The sequence below is a fragment of the Clupea harengus genome, chromosome 3 (genome assembly GCF_900700415.2).
Source record: "Clupea harengus chromosome 3, Ch_v2.0.2, whole genome shotgun sequence".
Lineage (NCBI taxonomy): Eukaryota > Metazoa > Chordata > Actinopteri > Clupeiformes > Clupeidae > Clupea > Clupea harengus.
The window spans coordinates 22934296-22954893 of record NC_045154.1 but is presented as its reverse complement, the minus strand read 5'-3'; the positions used below and the strand labels follow the sequence as shown (position 1 = coordinate 22954893).

General features: G+C 43.4%; 2 protein-coding genes across 5 annotated transcripts in view; both read left to right on the top strand.

Annotated features, from left to right (window-relative positions):
- Positions 1–1334: 1334 nt before the first annotated feature.
- gtse1 (G-2 and S-phase expressed 1) lies at positions 1335–10116 on the top strand. Of its 3 annotated transcripts, none has more exons than XM_012842506.2 (13): positions 1335–1504; positions 1767–1833; positions 1996–2052; positions 2175–2232; positions 2467–3097; positions 3359–3520; positions 3676–3835; positions 6336–6695; positions 7458–7527; positions 7841–8095; positions 8507–8810; positions 9331–9447; positions 9748–10116. In XM_012842506.2, exons 3-13 carry the CDS (start codon positions 2031–2033, stop codon positions 9841–9843), a joined length of 2235 nt encoding a protein of 744 aa, XP_012697960.2. In that variant the 5' UTR covers positions 1335–1504; positions 1767–1833; positions 1996–2030; the 3' UTR covers positions 9844–10116. The 3 variants fall into 3 exon arrangements, with proteins under 3 accessions (XP_012697960.2, XP_031420891.1, XP_031420892.1); XM_031565031.1 differs by having other exon boundaries at positions 1750–1833; XM_031565032.1 differs by lacking the exon at positions 1767–1833.
- Positions 10117–12162: 2046 nt separating this feature from the next.
- Positions 12163–20598, top strand: part of celsr1b (cadherin EGF LAG seven-pass G-type receptor 1b) — a 49915-nt gene continuing 41479 nt past the window's right edge. For both annotated transcript variants that reach the window (XM_031565030.1, XM_031565028.1), the window contains exon 1: positions 12163–15885. In XM_031565030.1, the coding sequence (XP_031420890.1) occupies positions 12372–15885 (3514 nt within the window). In that variant the 5' untranslated portion in view covers positions 12163–12371. The remainder of the gene's footprint in view (positions 15886–20598) is intronic.

The window sequence follows — 20598 nt, the reverse complement described above, 5'->3', positions numbered from 1 at the left end:
GTTCCTTTTTGGTGATAATCTCAAATAAAACTGTTAAAAATAGGCAAAAGAATATATATGTCTGATAATTGGAAACTAACATTTCCCATACTGTGCCGTTACACCATAGACAGTAAAAGTGTTATACATAGGCCCAGTGGCGTAGCGGGTGTTTTGGCCGCCCTGTGCGGTAGCCAAATTCGCCGCCCCCCTTCAAGGAGGATTTCCTACTGGTGCAAATTTTTGTTATTGTTGTCAATATATGACTTTGAAGCTCCGCGAGTCTTTGTCCTAGCGTCATAAAAAGAACATCCCCAGAAACCTTGAATCTTGTTCTGTGTAGATATATACAGTTCGAAAATTAATAATAATTAGCACTTTGTAAGGAGAATAGAACTGAAATCTTGCACATTTCATTTTTCTGATTGACAAAACAGCTGCTAACGACCCACCTGTTAGCAAATGAGGGCTATTCATTTGTTAAATGCATGGTAAAGAAGGCGGTGAGGACAAACGTATCCACTTTGAGCTGGTTGCTATGGTTACCTAGTTATGCTAGCTAACTACCTAGCTAAGGAAACTTGTAATAACCTTAAACGGTTTAAATGGAAGAGTTCCATTTACATAAAATGATAGCTAGTTATCTAGCTGATGTTATAGTCTCCTCGATTTAATTGATCAAATTATAATAGGAAAAGGTCGAAACCCTCAGGATGCCTGTGCATATTCATGAGTTCATATTGACACATATTAACACGAAGAGTTCAGCCAGCGCATGTATTACCTTACCTATTTGTGTGTAAAGAATGCTGATATGAAATATGAAAACAACCAGTAGAAACATCTGTGTATAATGTTCTTCAAAAACGTAGGATACCCTGCTTAAAAATGTTGCAGAATGCAGTCCACATATACAATTTGGCACTAAACACAGAGACGTTCCACCAAGACGTTCACACGCGCAGGTCGCGGGAGATTGTTTACAAGAACTAATACGTTGCAAAGTGGAAGCTAGGGAGACCGCGCCACTATAAAACAGCACCATATTCTAAATTCGGCCATTTGGGAAAACAACTATTATCAAAAAATTACAACAAAATAAATCACAAGAAAGTAATACAATTATAGTATTGGCCGCCCCCATTCAATTGGCCGCCCTGTGCGGTCCGCACACCCCGCACACCCCACACTACGCCACTGCATAGGCCTACACCATACATATTGAAAGAAGGCCTTTACGCGTGCACCTCCATGAATGTGTCCTTCTTGCCACAAACATGACGTCAACGTCACATGACGGTCTGAAGCGGAAGAAAATAATTTTCTACCAATAAAATTGCAAGATTTGTGTCATGTGATCCTTGGGCGATCGTCACGAAATTTGAAATGCGGATTGCTGGCTAACGATAACCTAAGAAAACAAAGTCTAGTCTAGTGGATAAATCATTGCAGCAAGTATTTCCTTTTTTGTCTTTTTTAGAGACATTCTGTTACTACTGTAACACGCTACTAACAACCTAGCCACGTAAGTAAATCGTCATATTGTGCATGACCTTATCTGTTCGAAGCGCATTGTAAGTTTAACTTGAACTGCAACTGCATCTGATTCCCAAACCAGTAACGTAGCTATCGCTAGCTAGCTAAAGCGAGCTACCAGCTAAGGTTAACGGTATTTAATCGTGGTGGGTCATCTTTTGAGAGATTTATATTTCATATTGATCTTACAATGATAAAAAAAATAATGCAACAGTGTTTCTGTGACCACTACAGTAAGTTTGCGTTCACAGTTGTGTGTTGAACTCGAAGCCTCCAGTCTTTCAAGATAACCAACGTAGATATCGATAGCGTGTAGAGGTAAGGTTATGTTAACGTATTGTCAGATAACGTTACTTTTTACCTTGATTAACTATCTGGCTAGTAATATTTTCTACGTTCGTGTAAGTTAACACGATGCACTTTCATGTGTCCACAGTGCTGTAGTCACATTTTAAAATGTATTGAATGTTTGTTGTTCAGCTGGCTGTTCTCGTTTGTCTGTCTTTCCTCGGATTATGGCTGCGATTGGTGAGCAAGGTGGGTAGCTATGGTAAACCGTTTGTCATCTTTTTTTAGTCAGAAATATAACTAACCGCAACATAAGTTACAAGAACGTTTTGTAAGTAAGCTCATGCTGACTTTCCTATACTCTTTCTCAGACTTTGTGTCCGTGGCCGATGAGAAGTTTGACTTTGACATTTCACTTTCACCTGCAAGGTATTCCTTTCAGCTCATACCTAATGTCACCTGCGCTTGACCCCTTTTTCATGTAGATGTTTCAATAAAAAAATAGCAGCAAAAAGTACAGTTATTAACAATAATTAGTGGTAATGAAAATATAAGCTATATCAAATATAGGGCTACTAACAGCGTTAACTAAGCGATTTGCTCTGTATATACATTATTTTTGCATATGAATCAGTTATCATAAAGGTACACTTTCATTTCCAGTTCAAAGGGAGATGAGGATGACGATGAAGTCTTTGTTGGTCTAATCCGGCACAAGGAGAGATGCATTGCCCATGGTGTGGAATCGCGAGTGAAGGACAGCGTCAGCAGTGGTCCATCCCTGGGGGAGGAACCCAGTTGGAGTCCTCTAACGGGGGACGACTTTGAGGAGATCAGCAAAGAGGCCCAGCTGGTGGTCAGCCACTTGGACAGCAGCCTGCATGGATCATCCAAGTCCCAGGAGTCTTGTGTCGAGGCGGTTTTCACTCCGGCCACAAAGATATTTGAAGAGGACAGTGCTGCCAAACGGAGGCTCAGCCCCATCAAAAGGGAGACATTCTGTATTCAGGACAGTCCGCTGAAGCAGCTCCCGCCTGCCATTCAGCAGCGTCTAATGAGGGCTAATCGAGCTGGAGCCACCACCACCGCTGCTCCCGGGAAACCACGGCTCAGCACTTCTAGCCCAATCAGGCAGCCTGTTGTTCAGCCCAAGATGGCGCTCAGGAGCAAGGCTGGGCTGGCTGGGCCCAGGAGTGTGCTTCCCAGCAGGCCCTCTGTCCCAGTGGCCACACAGACTCCTGTTAAAATGAGGCCTGCACCTCCAGACAAAACCAAACTTCAACCTCCAACCAGAGTAAGACCTCCTAATTTGATTAACTGTGTTTCATTGCGATCTTATGTGTGTCACAGTTGGAATAGGCATGGTCATGAGGTAAATAATCAAGTTTGACTGTTTTCCTCACAATCACGATGTATGGGATTAATGGATCTTAATTTGTCCTAACCATTTGCTGAAAGAACCGTTATAATGTGTTTGATTTGAAAGGTACAACCTTTATCACCCTCAATCACAGTTTTTGAGGATTTTCTTTGAATGTGATTGCATGTCATTTAGGGTAACTTGGGCCCAAGACGCAGTATGAGCTGCAGAATGTCCACTAGAATGGGCTCCACTGAAGATCTCCTTTCAGACTCCGCTAGTATTACCTCCGATGTCAGTGACACCTCCCTCAACAACAGCCTGACTGGGAAGAGAAGTATCCCTCCCCCCTTCAAGGTACTTTACATATCATGTTATCCTTACACAAAGCACACACTGTTTTTTTTCTTATTGATCGATAGTTTATTCCAAGTTTTCTGTTGTTGACCTTTTTACCTTCTAAAATTCTCTGCATTTGGATTTACTTCATGGAATGATTCATTTTGTCTCAGCCTGCCCTCAGAAGACCGTCCGCAGTCAAGGGTCAAGGGTCAGTCAAGGGTCCTGTCGCTCAGACTTCCAGGGTGGTGGACAGAAGGAGAAACACGTCCTCCTCCAATTCCTCAGTGTCCAGCATCAATTCCAGTATTACTGGCTCTCCCATGCCCAAAGGTACCATGCCTCCCATGTATTTTGCTGTTCATTTCGGTGACCCCTATCAATTCACATTTTCATTCAGATTTTCTTGATTTTCTTTACTGTACACAACTAAAATTAAACTGACCAATTTGAGGTGGACACTTTTAAATGTTCTCAGACATGGCTCATATCTCAGACATCCAACTGGTGACTAACATGTAAACTAACAAATGTTCGGTGGTCGTCTTCAGTCTGTTCACCTTGTGGTATACTGGAGAAATTGTAGTGTACATAGTGGATATTTTCTAGAGCACTATATAGTTAATCAAATTTACAGTTGAGAATTTGAACAGCACGACAAAGTGACTGATTCACTATACTGGACTATTGAGTGAGGTGAGTTGAGTGAGTGAGTGGACGTTCAGAACACGGCTTGTTTCAGAGAGCAGTCCCTTTTCAGTGAGAAATATTTCATAAAAGAGGAACATTACCCTTGTGATGTAAGTCTATGTTGCAACATAGCCTGCAGTTCTGTTAGCCTTTGTTTGAGATCTGCCTGGCCATTTTTTTTAAGCTTCGGGGAGTTGTTTAGGTGGTAGTAAAAGGGAAAGCCTGTTGTATACGATGTTTACAACATGCCTTCAGTTGAGGAAATCGGCATCAGTGATGCAACTGGATCCGTTTTTTTTTTTTTTTTTCCCTTAAGGTATGTCATTGATGTCATTAAACCTTTGCCAACAGCTCACAAGCTTTGTGTTTAAAGATTTCACTATGAGCAGGCTCAGTTGCCTCCTTTAAAATTAGTCTTTGCCCATTAGCGATTTATGTGATTGCAAGTCCAGGCCAGGAACATATAGGGCCCTAATTTCATTGATGGTCAACGAGCAAAGCAACAAGCAAAGCTATCGTGTGGCGTGTGGGAGCATTGCTCTGACCCATTACATTTACATTTAGTCATTTAGCAGACGCTTTTGTCCAAAGCGACGTACAAGGGAGAGAACAGTCAAGCTAAGAGCAATAAAAAACATGGTGTAACAATAAATCCTACTTTACATAAGAATTAGAAAAACGACCTAGAAAGGAAAAAGTGCAGGAATGTAACTGCTGAAGTGCAAGTTAAGCGCTAGTCAAGGTGCCAGTTAGGAAGGGAGGTGCTCTCTGAAGAGTTGGGTCTTCAAAAGCTTCTTGAAGGTAGAGAGGGACGCCCCTGCTCTGGTAGTACTAGGCAGTTCGTTCCACCAACGTGGAACTACAAATGAGAATAGTTTGGATTGCCGTGCTTGCACAGACGGCAGTGCCAAACGACGCTCACTAGATGAGCGCAGCGTCCTGGGTGTAACATTTGCCCTTACAAGAGCATTTAGGTAGGTGGGAGCAGAACCAGCAAGCACTCTGTAGGCAAGCATAAGTGACTTGAACTTAATGCGAGCAGCTACCGGCAGCCAGTGGAGCTCAATGAGTAGCGGGGTGACGTGTGCCCTTTTCGGTTGGTTGAACACCAGGCGCACCGCCGCGTTCTGGATTATCTGTAATGGTTTCACCACGCAAGCCGGCAGGCCCGTTAGGAGAGTGTTGCAGTAGTCAAGGCGGGAACTCACCAAGGTTTGCACCAGCAGCTGGGTGGCATACTGGGTTAGGTACGGCCTGATTTTGCGGATGTTGTATAGCGCAAAGCGGCACGACCTGGAGACCCATCCATGTTTGCGCTCAGGGTCTAGCTCATGGCATAAAATTAGCAAAATGACTGCCTAGTTGTTACGTTAGCTTTAGACTTTGCTCATTGCTCGTGGCTTTGCTTGTTGCCAGTTGCCTGTCTGATATTTGGAGCTATTACCTGTAAAACAAAATATCTGCTTGATGTGGGATGAGATTACCTTTTAATAGTTGATTTTGTGAAGTTTGTGTTCTTCGGATAGATGATAACAGGAAGGAATTTGTAAACATTCATCAGTGAAGACTTCTTTGCCCTTCTGGAATGACTTCATGTCACCACAGCAGGCTTCATTAGTGTGAGGTATAGTCTAAGGCAGGGGTTTTCAACCGGGGGGTCCGTGGCCCCCTGGTGGTCCGCGACGGCATTGCAGGGGGTCCACGACATGAGCCTATGTTGATCAGTTCACCATTGAATTTTTTAAATTTTTATAAATTCGCTTTGATATTTCAACACATTTCCAGGTTACTCTCGTATATCGTGAAAAATATCTAAGAAATTACACTGACAAGTGCTACAGGCAGAATATGTGTGTGGGGGGAGGGGGCGTGGCGACGGCGGTTACTGATCTACCCTCACAACTGCACATATTTAAGTGTTATAGGCAGAATATCTGTGCAGGGGGAGGGGGCGTGGTGGCGGCGGTTACAAACACGACAGGCACATCAGTGGGCCGCAAATGACTTTCTAGTCAGAATGGTGGTCCCTGGGACAAAACCCCTGGTCCTAGGTTATATGGGAATTACATAGGATTGAATATGTGTGTGTGTATAGTGCCACTGTGGGTCATTGTTGCTGGTGTGTCTTGTCTTACTTTTTCAGCTAAGCTCAATGCATCACTGAACTCCAGTGGCCTCTCTGCCCCAGCTGTCCCCACTGCCACCAAGACCCGCCAGTCATCAGTCACGAGTCGAGCCCCAGAACCGCCCACAGTGGCCCGCAGGTCCATCTCCGTTCAGAGCAGGAAACCCTCGGAATCCCTTACCCGACCGGTCAGGTCAACTCCCAGCAAGAAACCAGACCCTACCCCTGTCCCTACTCCCCGCCAGACAGCAGCTAGGCGGAGCATAGCACCAAGCTCCAGCGTCCAGGCGACCAAAGCGGAGAGCGCTGTCAAAGGCACCCGCAGACTGACCGGACTCTTCGGTGCAACTCCCTCAAAGGGAACGAATCGATCGGAAGGTGAGCAACTTTTTCCCCCCAATGCTTCAGTCTATGAAAATATAATTACTTTTACCTTTTATTGAGTTTTGAGGAGGGGTAGGAATCGGAGTAACTCACGAATCATTGACCATGGTAACTATGGTATTGCGATTCTGCAATACTTGATACATTGCAAGACAATCATCTATGATGCATCTCGATATCAGTGAAACTGATGAGGAAAAGATCTCCCTAAATAGACTAAAGGCAGGATTAATGTATTCACATTGTGGTGTCAGTTTCACAGAATTTGACAACTGCGATGAGACAAAGTGCTTAGTGCCTCTTTAAGAGCACTCTAAGCCCAGCCAGTAACTGTTAAAGGCCTGTTTTTACTGCGTTATAATTGAGTTTCATGACCATTACCACTCTACCAATTAGCCTTGACATGAGGATGGAGGGGTAGTGATGCTCTGGAAAACCAGAACAGTTTGGTGAATAAATGAGTTAATAACTGTCCTAAGTCTGAACAAATTGATCAGAGTGCATGAATAACTTATTGGCAGCAGAAATATCGCTATAGATCACCATATCAGATTTATTTTTTTGTCCAAACCTGTAGTTTTGAGTGGACAAAATATCTCTAAAAGCTGACCCACAGAATGCGCATACCTTATTGCTATGCTATGGATTTGTTTGCTAAGGCTAAATGGCAGGAAGTGGTGACAGTACTGTTGTAATTGTGAGTTCTCTGCTTATGCTGTCATTGATTTGTGTTCATGCTTTGGTGTGTATTTCCAGCATTGGCATCCCCTGATGGCCCACGGATCATAAAGCCAAAACGGTTAATGTCAGCTTGCAGCATGGAAAGGTAAATTTGATGTTCTGATAGGACATTGTGCCTTACCAGGGTTTGCAGGGTTCCCACAGTCATGGAAATCCCGTATAGGTTTTGGAGAATTGTCACATTTATAGCGCTGGAAACGTTTGTGGGAAATTTACTACCTAACCCTAATGGTTACATTGTGGATACATTTTAGAATTTTATTGGTAAAATAAATAGGACCTTCTCAATGAAATGCAAGTTTTTGAATGACAGACAGAGCTTTAATGTTGATCTGATAACACTGGACAATAGAATGTGCAGTACGAGTAAGGTGAGTGAGGGAAACTCTGCCCCTCAGTTTAACACAGAAACCAGGACATCCTGCTGGTTTCCAGACGCCCTCTGGCAGAGATAAGTTATTGCCTGCGGCCAAGATGAGAAGACTGTCTGCCCTGCCGACCCCAAGCGGCCGTCATGTCTCCAGTGTTCCTACGATGACCCCAAGCGGCCGTCACATCTCCAGTGTTCCTATGCTGACCCCCAAGAGTTCTGCGAAGCCCAGACTTCGAACAGAGTCCTTACCAGTCCCCGCCAAGAGGGCCTGTTTTAAGAGGTGGGTACCATGGTGACCAGAGCATCACCAGAGGGATTACACTGCTTTTGTCTGAACATTTTTTTTTTTTTAAATGGATTGTAACAACCCATGTCAGTTATTTTATTTCCATATCAAGATGAAAACATACATCGGTTTCATACCTGTAGGAACAAGTTCAGAAGGCAATAGGATTTACTTTAACAATCTTGGCTTAATAGAAAAAGATAAGACATCCAGAGGTGCCCCAACCCCCAACTAAAAGCCTTTCTGTCATTCATGAATCATAATCACTAGGGAAAAGCAGGGCATGCTGTCACACTTTTGTCCTATGCATCAATTCTCCGTTACCTGTATTTCTTCTACACCATTAGCAGCCAGCTAGTATAATTAATATGTATAGTGAGGATCCTGTGTTTATACCCTCTCCAGTCCATCCCGAGTGGAGGATGTTCAGATGGAGGAGCCTCAGGAGTCCCAGGAAGAAGAGTCTTTGTCCAGCGATGAGTCCCTTGGTCAGGACAAGTCTGAGCCGATTATCTTCTCCCTGGAGGCGGAGGCAGAGGCACCCACTGCCCCTGTATCCGTGGCCCCTGAGCAGGGCATCAAGCCGGAGCCTAAGCTGTTCACCCCGGAGCCGCTCCTGGTGAACTTTGAGCCCCAGGCAGTCCCAGAGGTGGAGAAAACCAGTGGCCAGTCTCAGCTCGACACAACCAAGAGCCAGAAGATGAATGAGGTATCACACAACTTCACACTCGCCGTTCATTTGAACAGCTAAATACATAAACTTTGTCCTACACACAGGCATGCACACTCTAGACATATTCCAGAGCTACCTCTGAGAAAATAAATATGCAACAGATTTTTTTTTAAATGTAAATAATGTTTAGGGTGATATCAGAATCTTGGCATCTCTGAGTTCAAATGTTATTAAAAGTACAAATGTTAACATTGCACCTTGAGCAAACAGAGGCCTTCACATAAAATAAGTGAAGTCTGTGATTCTAATCCAATAGACTTTGTCAAATTCAGCGAATTGCTACTCCTGACACTAGCTGTCCATTCTGGTGGTCGTACACGGCCTTGGCTCTGTAAAAGGGAATCACCATCACAGCCAGTCAAAACGTTGCTTCCTCCACAGAGTATGGATGGGGGCGTAATTTGATTAACTATTGAGCTCAAATATGAACAACCTTGCTCTAGAATCGAGGACTGTACCTTTGTACTGGGCTATTAAGTAAGTGTGTTTTGCGTAGGTACTGCTGATGGATCTCCCTGCTCCTGAGCTAGCCCCTGACGAGAAGCCCCTCATTGATCTGTCCAACACCCCAGACATCATCAGAACGACCTCTATGAAGCCCTGCGGAGGACAGGTGGGTGTGACCTCGTTCATGAGGTTGTGTGTTGCTGTTTTGCAGCACTGCGATGTTTGTCTCAGAGGAGTCGGCTATTTTCAAAAATAAATAATGGGAATGAGTAAATATATAACCATCAATAATTGATGGTGATGGGGGGGGGGGGAGAAGAAGAATCTTAAATAACTTGATTTTTATAAACTAAAATAAAAGTGGGGTTTGAATCTTTAAAATGTCGGCTTCAGTGTACTGCATTGGCATGCTTGGCTGCAGTCCCTTTCTCTCTGCTGACTGATCTTGTTCTCATTCCCTTCCCAGTTAATTGACCTCAGCTCACCGCTCATAAAATGGAGTCCCGAGGACAAGAACGAAAATGTTGTGAAGGAGGGTCAGCTTATAGACTTGTCCTTCTAACTGGGATGTGTAATATCACCTGCGCTTATTTGATCAAGAAATCCCGGAAAAAAATACAGTAATATAATGCAGAAGCTTTCACTTTGTAACCATGTGGTTCACTTTTGTTTTTAACTCATAGATTACTGTACTGTCAGTGCAATATTTTAATGTGAACAATTTCCAACATTACTGCAGGTACAGCCTTTTGATTTATTTGTATCTGTTTCTTTGTATATTTCTGTGTGCTAGTTGCCTTAATTTCTCTGAATGTACAAATAAATGTTAAGAAATCGGTAAAGGTTTTTTTTCCTGCATGTTTAATTCAACAAGACTTCTTAACGATTGGTGCTGATGTGGTATTCCGATGGACAGTATACAGGTGTACAGTTTTTGGACCTGAAACTTAGCTTTGAGACACATTTTTCCATTTCTAAACACACTTAATTTAATAAGAGAAACATTTCATCTTACCAGCATAATTGCAGGTATATAGACTGTGATCATGAGGGTTAGTGAAGAATGCAAGCAAGGCCATTCCACACATTCTGCCTATCAACACACTGGCTTAGGTAGACATAACCATAGGGAGGGAAATGGTAACCCTTCATGTGTACAACATTACAAACACATATATATTATGTCGCAGGCCAGCTCTCAGAAGGACGCAACCAGGGAATTTCTCAAAGGCACGTTCTTTATTAACGCTTTAAATTTCAAACAAAGGTATTCAAACATAACAGAAAATGGGGTAAACCCTCCGGCTTGCACCCAGTGCAACCGGCACCTTCCCCTCTGTCTCTCTCTCTCTCATCAGCCCTTCTTACTGACTGTTTTAAAGTCTTTGTCTGACTAGTTGGCACTGATCAGCAACTAGTCAGACAATCTACACCTGTGTGTCCAATTAGGGAATGGCCCGACCTGCCTAGTCCCCAGAACACCTCCCCAGGGTCCTAAAGCCTGCCCTGTATAGTCCTAGTAAGGGAAATCAGCCATGTTTAAACTAAGTGGGAGCCCAAGAGCAGCTTGGTCTACCACAATATATATATATATATATATAATGCATATTATACAGGGTTTCATCATGGAATTTTAAAATCTAATTTTCCAGGCTTGGGAAAATCATGAAATTCAGTAAGTTCAATGAAAGATTTGGAAAAGTCATGAAATTGGCTTTTTAATTATGTTATTGTACTCATCCATTAATAATGTTTTGCTGTGTAAATTTAATTGAAAGCCTAAGTAGTCTGTTAAAAAATCGTGCAGCAATTAGGCCCAACCTGTGGAGTAAAGTTTTGTTTACTTGTAGGTTGGGTCATGGAAATTTCATCAAGGGTCATTTAAAAGTCATGAACATTTCGAAATGTCAATGAAGGGAGCGGGAACCTTGTTGAGCTTCATCTAGATGTTGCTTGTCTTCAACATTCATAATTTAGGCTCTGCAAATTAAACAATAGAAAGTCTGAGTAGAATATATATTGTGTGCACTATTGACGTTCAAAAGTGTTCATAATTATAATTTAAAGGATTAGCCAACAGGTTATTTTTCCACGGACGTAAAATCTACAGGTTAAATGCATTTGTAAATATAAATAACTTCTATGTCTAGTGATCTTCCCTCCAGGATATTCTTCCGTATGTTTAAACTGAATAAATATGACCACTGATAGATTAATGATCACTTCTGAACTCTTTTATAGTTATGTGAACTGGTGGACGTCTAAGATTGTGCTTTAGTTACTATTTTGGGTGAAAGCTTCTCTCGCATGAAGAAATGTACATTTTACAGGTTTACAAAATTCAGGCCATTCAAAATTTGCCCACAAGAGGGAGATGTAGGCGAAGGTTTGTGAAAAGTGGGGCTTTAATAAAGTCACTCGCGTTTTCTGTGTGTGTAAGTGTTGCGCAAGTGAATATTAGTTCCTTTATGAATCGGTTGTAGGTCAGGTTGAACAAATTGGCTAAATCACGGTTTATTTCATTGCTTCACCTTTGGCCTAATCTTTAGGCCCGAATTGTTTGTTAACCCTTTCCATTTACGCGTGTGTGTGTGTGTGTGTGTGTGTGTGTAAATATACGGTTATGGACAACAACAGCTAAAAACTCAAATGATTAGTTTAGGATAACATCTAATGTAGGTTAGTCTACCGACCATCCCCGCAACTAAATGATTGTGATATGAATTGTAGTACAGGTGAACCTACCGAAGACTGCGGTCACCAACTAGCTACCCTAAATTAAACCTTAACATTTTAAACTTAAACCATTCTGAGGGCTACGTACACCGGCTCCGAATCGTGAGCAGTTTCACGCACTATTCACTAGATACCACAGGCAGGTTCATGCAAATTACGCCTGGGGGAGTGGAGTTACGGAGCCATTTTGGATCGATTTAAAACTTAACGGGGGAAGAATGTGACGACACTCACAGATTTGTCCCGTCGGTTTCTCATTCAGTGACCAGCATGGAGCAGGACTGTACAGAGCCATGCAGAATGGAAAGATAAACACAACGGATGTATTTTTGAAAACTTCATGAAGCTAAAACCATGGGATTACAAACGAAGTGGTTATGGTTGAGTTTTTTTCTCCAAGTTACTTCATGCGGATGCTTTGATTTACACATTTCAGAGACTTTGCAAGCGGGGACCTTGTTGGCTAATTTATCTCTTGGACCTGGATGGAGTTATACAATTGTTAGAACATTGACTCCGAGATATGTATCGCACTTTTTGCAATTAGGACGAAATGATGGAATATTAACTCTTTCGAAAACAGTTGCTTGTGCGCACTTGAAGAAGAACCCAGCACTGTTGTATTTTAAAATTACTTCTTTAACATCTGAAAACTTTGTATTAACTCACTTCAATACGTATGTGCATGGACAAGATTGTTTTATCAAGTATAAAAGAAAGACCCTGACGCCTGACGCTGTTATATCTTTCGAACTGGAAGGGTGGACACCCCCATGCTTTTCGATAGGTGATTTGCTTTTGGATATAAGCAAACATTTTCCTGTGGCTAATCGAGGTTTTCACTTACCTCATTCTGAATGTTTAGAAAAAAACTTAAAAACCACAGTTAAAGTGGGCAGTGTTGGTGAGGATATCTGTATACTTCATAAGGAGCGTTGGGACCTGGACTTTTTCTGCAACGTGCGGAACACCCTGAACACTGCGTTTTTCGTGCGTTTAAAAATAAGACTCAAGTCTAAACCGAAGCATGGATTGTTTATGAACTCTGACCATGACGATCTATGGATCAAACGTAAGAAGAGAAATGTGAACACAGCCCCACAGTTTCAACTGCCGAACTACCAGGTGTCTGTCCCAGAGAACGAACCCTCGGGAACTCGCGTGATAACTCTGAAAGCGCTAGACACAAATGATGGAGATGCAGGGAAAGTTGAATATGACTTGGAGGCCCTTTTTGACAGTAGGTCTAATGATTACTTTCAAATTAACGAACAGACCGGTAGCGTGACAACTTCGCAACCCCTGGACCGAGAGGTAAAAGATACACATGTTTTCAAAGTTACTGCAACTGACTCAGGTGTTCCTAAAAGATCCGCTACTGCCTATCTTACTATCACAGTTAGTGATACGAATGACCATAGTCCCGTGTTTGAACAGTCCGAGTACAGGGTCAGCATCCGTGAAAATGTTGAGGTGGGGTTTGAGGTCATGACAATTAGGGCAACAGATGGTGACGCGCCGTCAAATGCGAATATGGTTTATAAGATTGTTAATGAGGAAAGCTTGAACGGAGGATTTGAAATAGATCCCAGGAATGGACTGGTTAAAACAAAAATTCGCCCAGATCGAGAAATCATGTCCAAGTATAAATTGATAGTTGAGGCCAATGATCAGGGTAAAGACCCTGGTCCACGCAGTGCCTCAGCCACTGTGCACATCTCAGTGGAAGATGAAAATGACAACTATCCCCAGTTTACAGAGAAACGATATGTTGTACAGGTGCAAGAGAACATACAAGTTAACTCTCAAGTGGCTCTTGTTAAAGCCACAGATAATGATAAAGGAAATAATGCTAAAGTCCACTACAGCATCATCAGTGGCAATGTGAGAGGCCAGTTTTACATTCACTCTCCAACGGGGGCCATAGATGTCATCAGTCCTCTGGATTATGAGATGATGAGAGAGTATACCTTACGCATAAAGGCACAGGATGGGGGTCGACCACCATTGATCAACAGCACCGGACTGGTCGTGGTTCAGGTGGTGGATGTCAATGACAACGTCCCCATGTTTGTCAGCACACCATTCCAAGCTTCTGTGTTGGAGAATGTGGCAATTGGTAACTCTGTGATTCACATCCAGGCCATTGATGGAGACTCTGGGAATAATGCCCACCTTGAATACAGGCTGATAGACATGCAGCCCGGCTTTCCCTTCGCCATCAACAACAGCACAGGCTGGATTACAGTTTGCGCCGAACTCGACAGAGAGACCACAGAGTTTTACACGTTTGGTGTTGAAGCAAGGGATCACGGGGTTCCCGTGATGTCCTCCTCAGCCAGTGTGAGTGTGACGGTGCTGGATGTGAATGACAACATTCCCACCTTCACGCAGAAGGTGTACTCTCTGAAGATTAATGAGGATGCTGTGGTGGGCACCGGCGTGGTGACCGTGATGGCCATCGATCGAGATGTGAACAGTGTGGTGACTTATCAGATCTCTAGTGGGAATACACGGAACAGGTTCGCAATCATTAGCCAGAGCGGGGGTGGGCTCATCTCGCTTGCTCTGCCGCTGGACTACAAGCAAGAGCGGCAGTATGTCCTGACCGTGACGGCCTCTGACGGCACACGCCAAGACACGGCACAAATCTTTATTAACGTAACAGATGCAAACACTCACCGACCCGTGTTCCAGAGCGCAAACTACCAAGTGCTTGTCAGCGAGGACCGGCCTGTTGGCTCTACTGTGGTCGTGATTAGTGCCACAGATGAGGACACGGGTGAGAATGCCCGCATCACCTACGTCATGGAGGACAATGTGCCACAGTTCAAAATCCATCCTGACTCAGGGGCCATCACCACCCAGACTGAGATTGACTATGAAGACCAGGCATCTTACACACTGGCCATCATTGCTCGTGACAACGGCATTCCTCAGAAGTCTGACACAACCTATGTGGAAATCATTGTTCTGGACGCCAATGACAATGCACCACAGTTTGCGAGGGACATGTACCAGGGCACAGTGTTAGAGGATGCTCCTGTTTACACCAGTGTCCTCCAGATATCTGCCTCGGACAGGGACTCCGGGTCTAACGGAAGGGTTAGCTACACTTTCCAGGGTGGAGAAGATGGTGATGGAGATTTCTTCATTGAGCCCTACTCTGGAATCATCAGAACAGCCCGCAAGCTTGACAGGGAGAATGTGCCTGTGTACATCCTGAAAGCCTTCGCTGTGGATAAAGGAGTCCCACCCTTGAAGGCAGTTGTGGACATTCAGATCTCAGTACAGGACATTAATGACAATGCGCCGGTGTTTGACAAAGACGAGTTGTTCATTTTTGTGGAGGAAAACAGCGCCGTAGGATCCACAGTGGCCCGGATCAGTGCCACAGATCCAGATGAGGGAACCAATGCCCAGATCTTGTATCAGATTGTGGAGGGAAACTTCCCAGAGGTGTTCCAGCTGGATATATTCAATGGAGATCTAATTGCACTCACTGATCTCGATTACGAGTCCAAGGTAGAGTATGTGATCGTGGTCCAGGCCACGTCTGCGCCTCTAGTCAGCCGGGCCGTTGTACACATCCGTCTGGTGGACATCAACGACAACCCCCCGGTGCTGCAAGACTTTGAGATCATCTTCAACAACTATGTCACCAACAAGTCAAACAGCTTTCCCTCTGGAGTTATTGGAAAGGTTCCCGCACACGACCCCGACGTGACAGACAAGCTGGTCTACACGTTTGAGGATGGGAATGAGCTGAGTCTGCTGCTTTTGAACCAAGACACCGGGGAGCTTAAGCTGAGCAGGGATCTGGACAACAACAGGCCTCTGGAAGCCACCATGAGGGTGTCTGTGACAGGTGAGTCCACTCTTATCTTGGTGATTTACGTATTGTTCTGGAACACACTCAGTGTTCCATTTGATGCTTTCAAGCAGAGTCTTGGTATTTGATGCGTGTCACGGCCTGAGCATTTCGGTCAAATGCCACATCTGGATGTCAGTCCGTTAACTCTTAGCTCTTTTAAACTCCTAATCCTCTTAAAGAAAGATATAGTAAACTGATGACATAGGTTTGGGAATATCTGGACTGATGTGCAGTTGTGTGGTAGCTGCTTTGTCTTGTGTTGTGGTCGTTGGAGCTTTTACCCACAGGTCTTTCATGATGCAGATTCGCCATTTTCACTTTCTGTGTCAGTTTACCCGTCCCCTGGGCTACCAATGATCATTGCTTTAAATCAGGTTTACAGAGCTTCTCTGACTGCTCTCAGAAAGGCCAGAGCAGGGACTCACTGTTGTAGAGCGCAAGCATGACCACATGAAGAAAGCCAGAGTGGTTGCATAGGTCAGCGACTTTAATTGGCTATTGAGGCAGATTTATGATGTGGTTGACTTTAGTTACCATGGAAAAAAAAGAGGCAAAAAGTAATTCCAAGTAATGGCTTGTTTGGTCTAATTTCACCGCAAATGCTAAGAGTGCTGTCATATTATGTAGATTAGATAATACATTCATTTTTTTTTGCATTCCATTAAAAAGAAAATGTTTAGCAAAGATTTTGTTTCTTCAGATTAGTCATAAAATGTTAAGTTGACACCACGTCATTGTAAAAAACAGAGGTTGTGCTGGTTTTACAAAATCACGGTAGCCATCCTATTCCTTGGAGCAAGTGAATACAGAGCAAAGCAAATCTTTTGTCTCCTCACTGATCTATATGAATGCCTGTGATCTGCAGTATATCATAGACAGCCTGCAGCTTCAACTAAGATCTATGTTCGAAGTGATGGATAATCACTTTGTTACACAAAAGCTCAGAACGTGTTCTAGCATGCCAATACTTTCCCAACTAATTGTTCAGTGCCAGCTTCAGGCATACACACATTTGACAGCATGTAACTCTAGCTTGTGACTCAGGATTGATTGAAATGCAAGCTTTATGATTTCATGAAGTGACTGAAGATACTTTAATGATATGACTGATATGACTTTATCCTGATTTTTCTGGCAAGGTTGTGATTATCAAGGCCCATAGCGGCGCTCTATAAATCCTCTAAGACAGCGATGGGAATAACTGATTTCACGCCCTCACCACCCTACCTGCCATGGAGTTTGCGGTAGATTTGCGAGCTGACTTGTATTCATGCCTTTTATTCCTCTGGAGTTGTTCAGGCCACTGCCCCCATAACCTAATTCGAGGAAATAACCAGTGGCATGTGCTGTTGCTTAGCACACAGACAAATAACCTCCATGGCCTCAAGTGCTCTGAGAGGAAGCTCCATTAAGAAGATGTTGTGGACATATCCTTGTGTATGGTGTCGTCTTCAGCCAAGTTTTTTTTTTTGCACATACAGCACAAGATGTACTGTATCATGTGTAGCATCATAAAGAGCATTTCAGCTTTCTCTTTTTTATGGCTGTAAAGATGCACTTGGGTCAATACTCATTTCTACCCAAAATGCTTACCAACCGACCACAGAGACTGCAATGGATGAAAGCTCTGTTGCAGTGAGACAAAATTATTGTATTATATGTACCACATATATGTGCGTATATCTGAGCTGGGTCAAGTTTATTGTGTTACACAGCATCAAATCATTAGAGACGGAACAGACGAGTGACGAACATTAGTCTCTGAAATATGAGACCTGTGGATTGGGTTATGTGAGCCCCTGGTCTTCCAGGCATTACCTGAGGCATGCAGGTCTCTCTTATTCATTTAGCTGTCATTGGCAATCGGGTTCTGTTAGAAGATGGTGACATGCTCGGAGTATCAAAGGAATGCCTGACATAAACGTGATATGGTAATGAAACATAGGCCTGGGTGATGTAATGCTGTCAATACAAACTCTTTTATAAGTATGGATTGTGTAATGATCAAAAATTGCATTTGGGAATCCACACAAGCAGCACTCCATGAGATTCATCATGAGTTCATGTAGTTTTAAAATAATGTTACTTCTTATCCAATATAGCTGCATGGTGAAATATGATAGATAACTAGATTACCATCAAGTCCATATTTCAGGAAAAACAGACAACATGTGATAACCATGAAAATGTCATGACAACCTGACCTTCCCTTTGATAGACTGGCCTCCTAAGAGGTGCTGCGCTGCTGCAGTTAACAGTGATGAATGGATGCTGGTTGTTAGGAGTTATTTTGTCAGAATGCTAGGAAACAATGCTAAGCATCTCTTGTCTCTAATCTGAGCGCTTAAGCTAATCAGAGGTTGCCATCTGAGGTTCTCTCTGTGTAGCGCATCACAGGTTATGAAGAGATTCAAATGCACATTGACCAACTTTAACATAACAGCTTATGATAAGGAAATTAATCATCCTATTGGTGCAGTCTGCAATGCTAAAATGTGTCCTTGTTTTTGTGGCAGAACAGAAACAGTAGTCCTTCTTTTCTGTGTGTTTTCCGAGCTTTGTATCTTCTTTACAAGTGACATGAAATATAAGTGTTCGAGTTTGTGTTTCATTCCATGACAAGCCTCACCGTGCCAATTATGAATTAATCTGTGCCTTGCCCTCGAGCCTTGATACATTCCATGCTAAAGCTTTTGGAACAGCTGCCATGTGCCCATCTTAATGAGCAGGGAAGGTGTGCCAAATACCATCTCTACACTGCCCGCCCCCCCCCCACCCACACACTCTTCTCTCTTCCTGTCAAGCCATGCATTCTCTCTCTCTCTCTCTCTCTCTCTCTCTCTCTCTCTCTCTCTCTCTTTCTCTCTCTCTCTCTCTATCCCTTATAAACTAAAATCTCAGTCCCCCTTCTTTGAACCCCCAGCACACAGAACAACTAGAAGCCCTCAGCTGTTTTACCTACTGCCTTGTCCTTCAATAAAGGCTGTTTTATGCTCCACACCCTTAACTGCAACAGACCCACTGAGGGTTTGAAGCACACAAACGAACCCAAACGAAATGTTCCACAGTAAATGCTCTGAGTTGCCCTCAGATAACCGCCCTGAAAGGAATGAGAATCGCATCATTAAATATTAGATCAAAGATTAAAGATTAAATATTAAGTGTATGTTGGTGAAGTGGTTTAAGACTTATCTCCTTTGGGGTCTGCTTAGTGTTTACTTTCATCCTGAAGTCAGTGAGGAAAACCTAAACTTGACCTCAGACTAGCTCAGGCATGAGCCTCTGTTTCTCCCCCAGAGACACATGCCAGGTTCAACTCAGACTCATGGGATTCCCCTTTCAGGCTTTCAGCATTTTTTCCTCTATAGTTTTCTTTGTCACTCACCGCTCACCGCACCACTCTCATCATATGAATCTCACATTATAGTTGACATGGTGTGAATGTGTGACCTGGCTGCTACGCTTTATGGTGGATTTCAGTGGTTTTGCATTCCCGTCATTCTATGGACCACCTGCACTTTGGGTGCTTAACCCTCTGATTTAGGTAGGTTAGAAGCGTTTTCATTGTCCCAAGTTTGTGTGTGCTTGTTGTGTGCATGTGTGTGCTTTCATTGTGCAAAGTCATATTTAAGCGCTTCTCCAACTCAGGCTGTGGATCAAGCTGCTAACAAGACCCATGGCATGGTCTCCATTCCCAGTGAGCACACATTCTATATGCCTTATCTGAACAGGAAGTTGCTTTGAATTTTCACTGTGTGCTTTTGTTAGTTTTGTTATAATGTCCAGATAAGATGGAGAGTGCCTAAAATAATGAGCATAGCAAAAGTTTTCTCGCTGAAAGCTGATAGCTGATAGCTGATAGCTGAAAGCAACACAGAATTCATACTGTAGGAATGACAATTTTTTTTCCGACTTGGACACTGAAGTGATGAATGGCTATTTCATGGGTTAACTTGGAGGGGAGAAAGCCCACATCAGGTTGTTGGACCACACTGTGCCTCATTTCAATCATGAGTCAGTGGGCCAGCCTCATTTCCTCTCTTGAAGTTTCGGGGGGAACTGAGAAAGTGTCAATCAGAATTGGTTGGGGGCTGACTCAAGGCAAAAAGCATGTGGAAGGCAGGGGGTAAGAATGAGAAAGTTTTGGCTCTCATCTCCAGTTGTCATGACAACTGTAAGCTTACTTAGGCCCTCCGACTTTTCTGAGGAAGAGCAGGAGGGGTGCAGCACGGGGCCCCTTTTGTGCTTGTTGGGGTTCTGTGGGGGAGGGGCGCTGGCGAGAAAGAGGGGCTCTTTTAATACAAGAAGCTGCAGAGACATTGTCCTCGTGCAGATTTCTGTCAAAAAAACACAAAAGCTGTTTGTGTGTCAGAGACAGCGAAGCAAGGAGGCACAATTTATTTCATTCCTCATTCGAAACGAAAGCTCCTGGCTCAGACACGGATCCACAAACTCATCTCTCCTTTTTCACTGGACCATGAGAAGAGTTAAGGAAGGTTTTTCATTACACACTCATTCTTGGCATCCACCCATTCACGTCAGCTTTAGAGTTCCTCATACCACCATACCATTTAAAAAAAACTTCATTCAAAAAAGTCACCACAACAAGCAGCAACAACAAATACAAATCAGTTATAAACTTTCTGACACTCTCCTGGTGCAGATTTTGTTCCTAATCTCTTTCTCTTTTCCCATAATGGTTGATTG

Bases quoted from the DNA above. Each gene is read 5' to 3' on its own strand.
- gtse1 (XM_031565032.1), top strand. From the start codon at position 2,031: ATGGCTGCGATTGGTGAGCAAG. The intron at 3,836-6,335 runs GTACCATGCCTC...TTACTTTTTCAG, and splicing joins TGGCTCTCCCATGCCCAAAG to CTAAGCTCAATGCATCACTG. The intron at 7,528-7,840 runs GTAAATTTGATG...TCTGCCCCTCAG, and splicing joins TCAGCTTGCAGCATGGAAAG to TTTAACACAGAAACCAGGAC.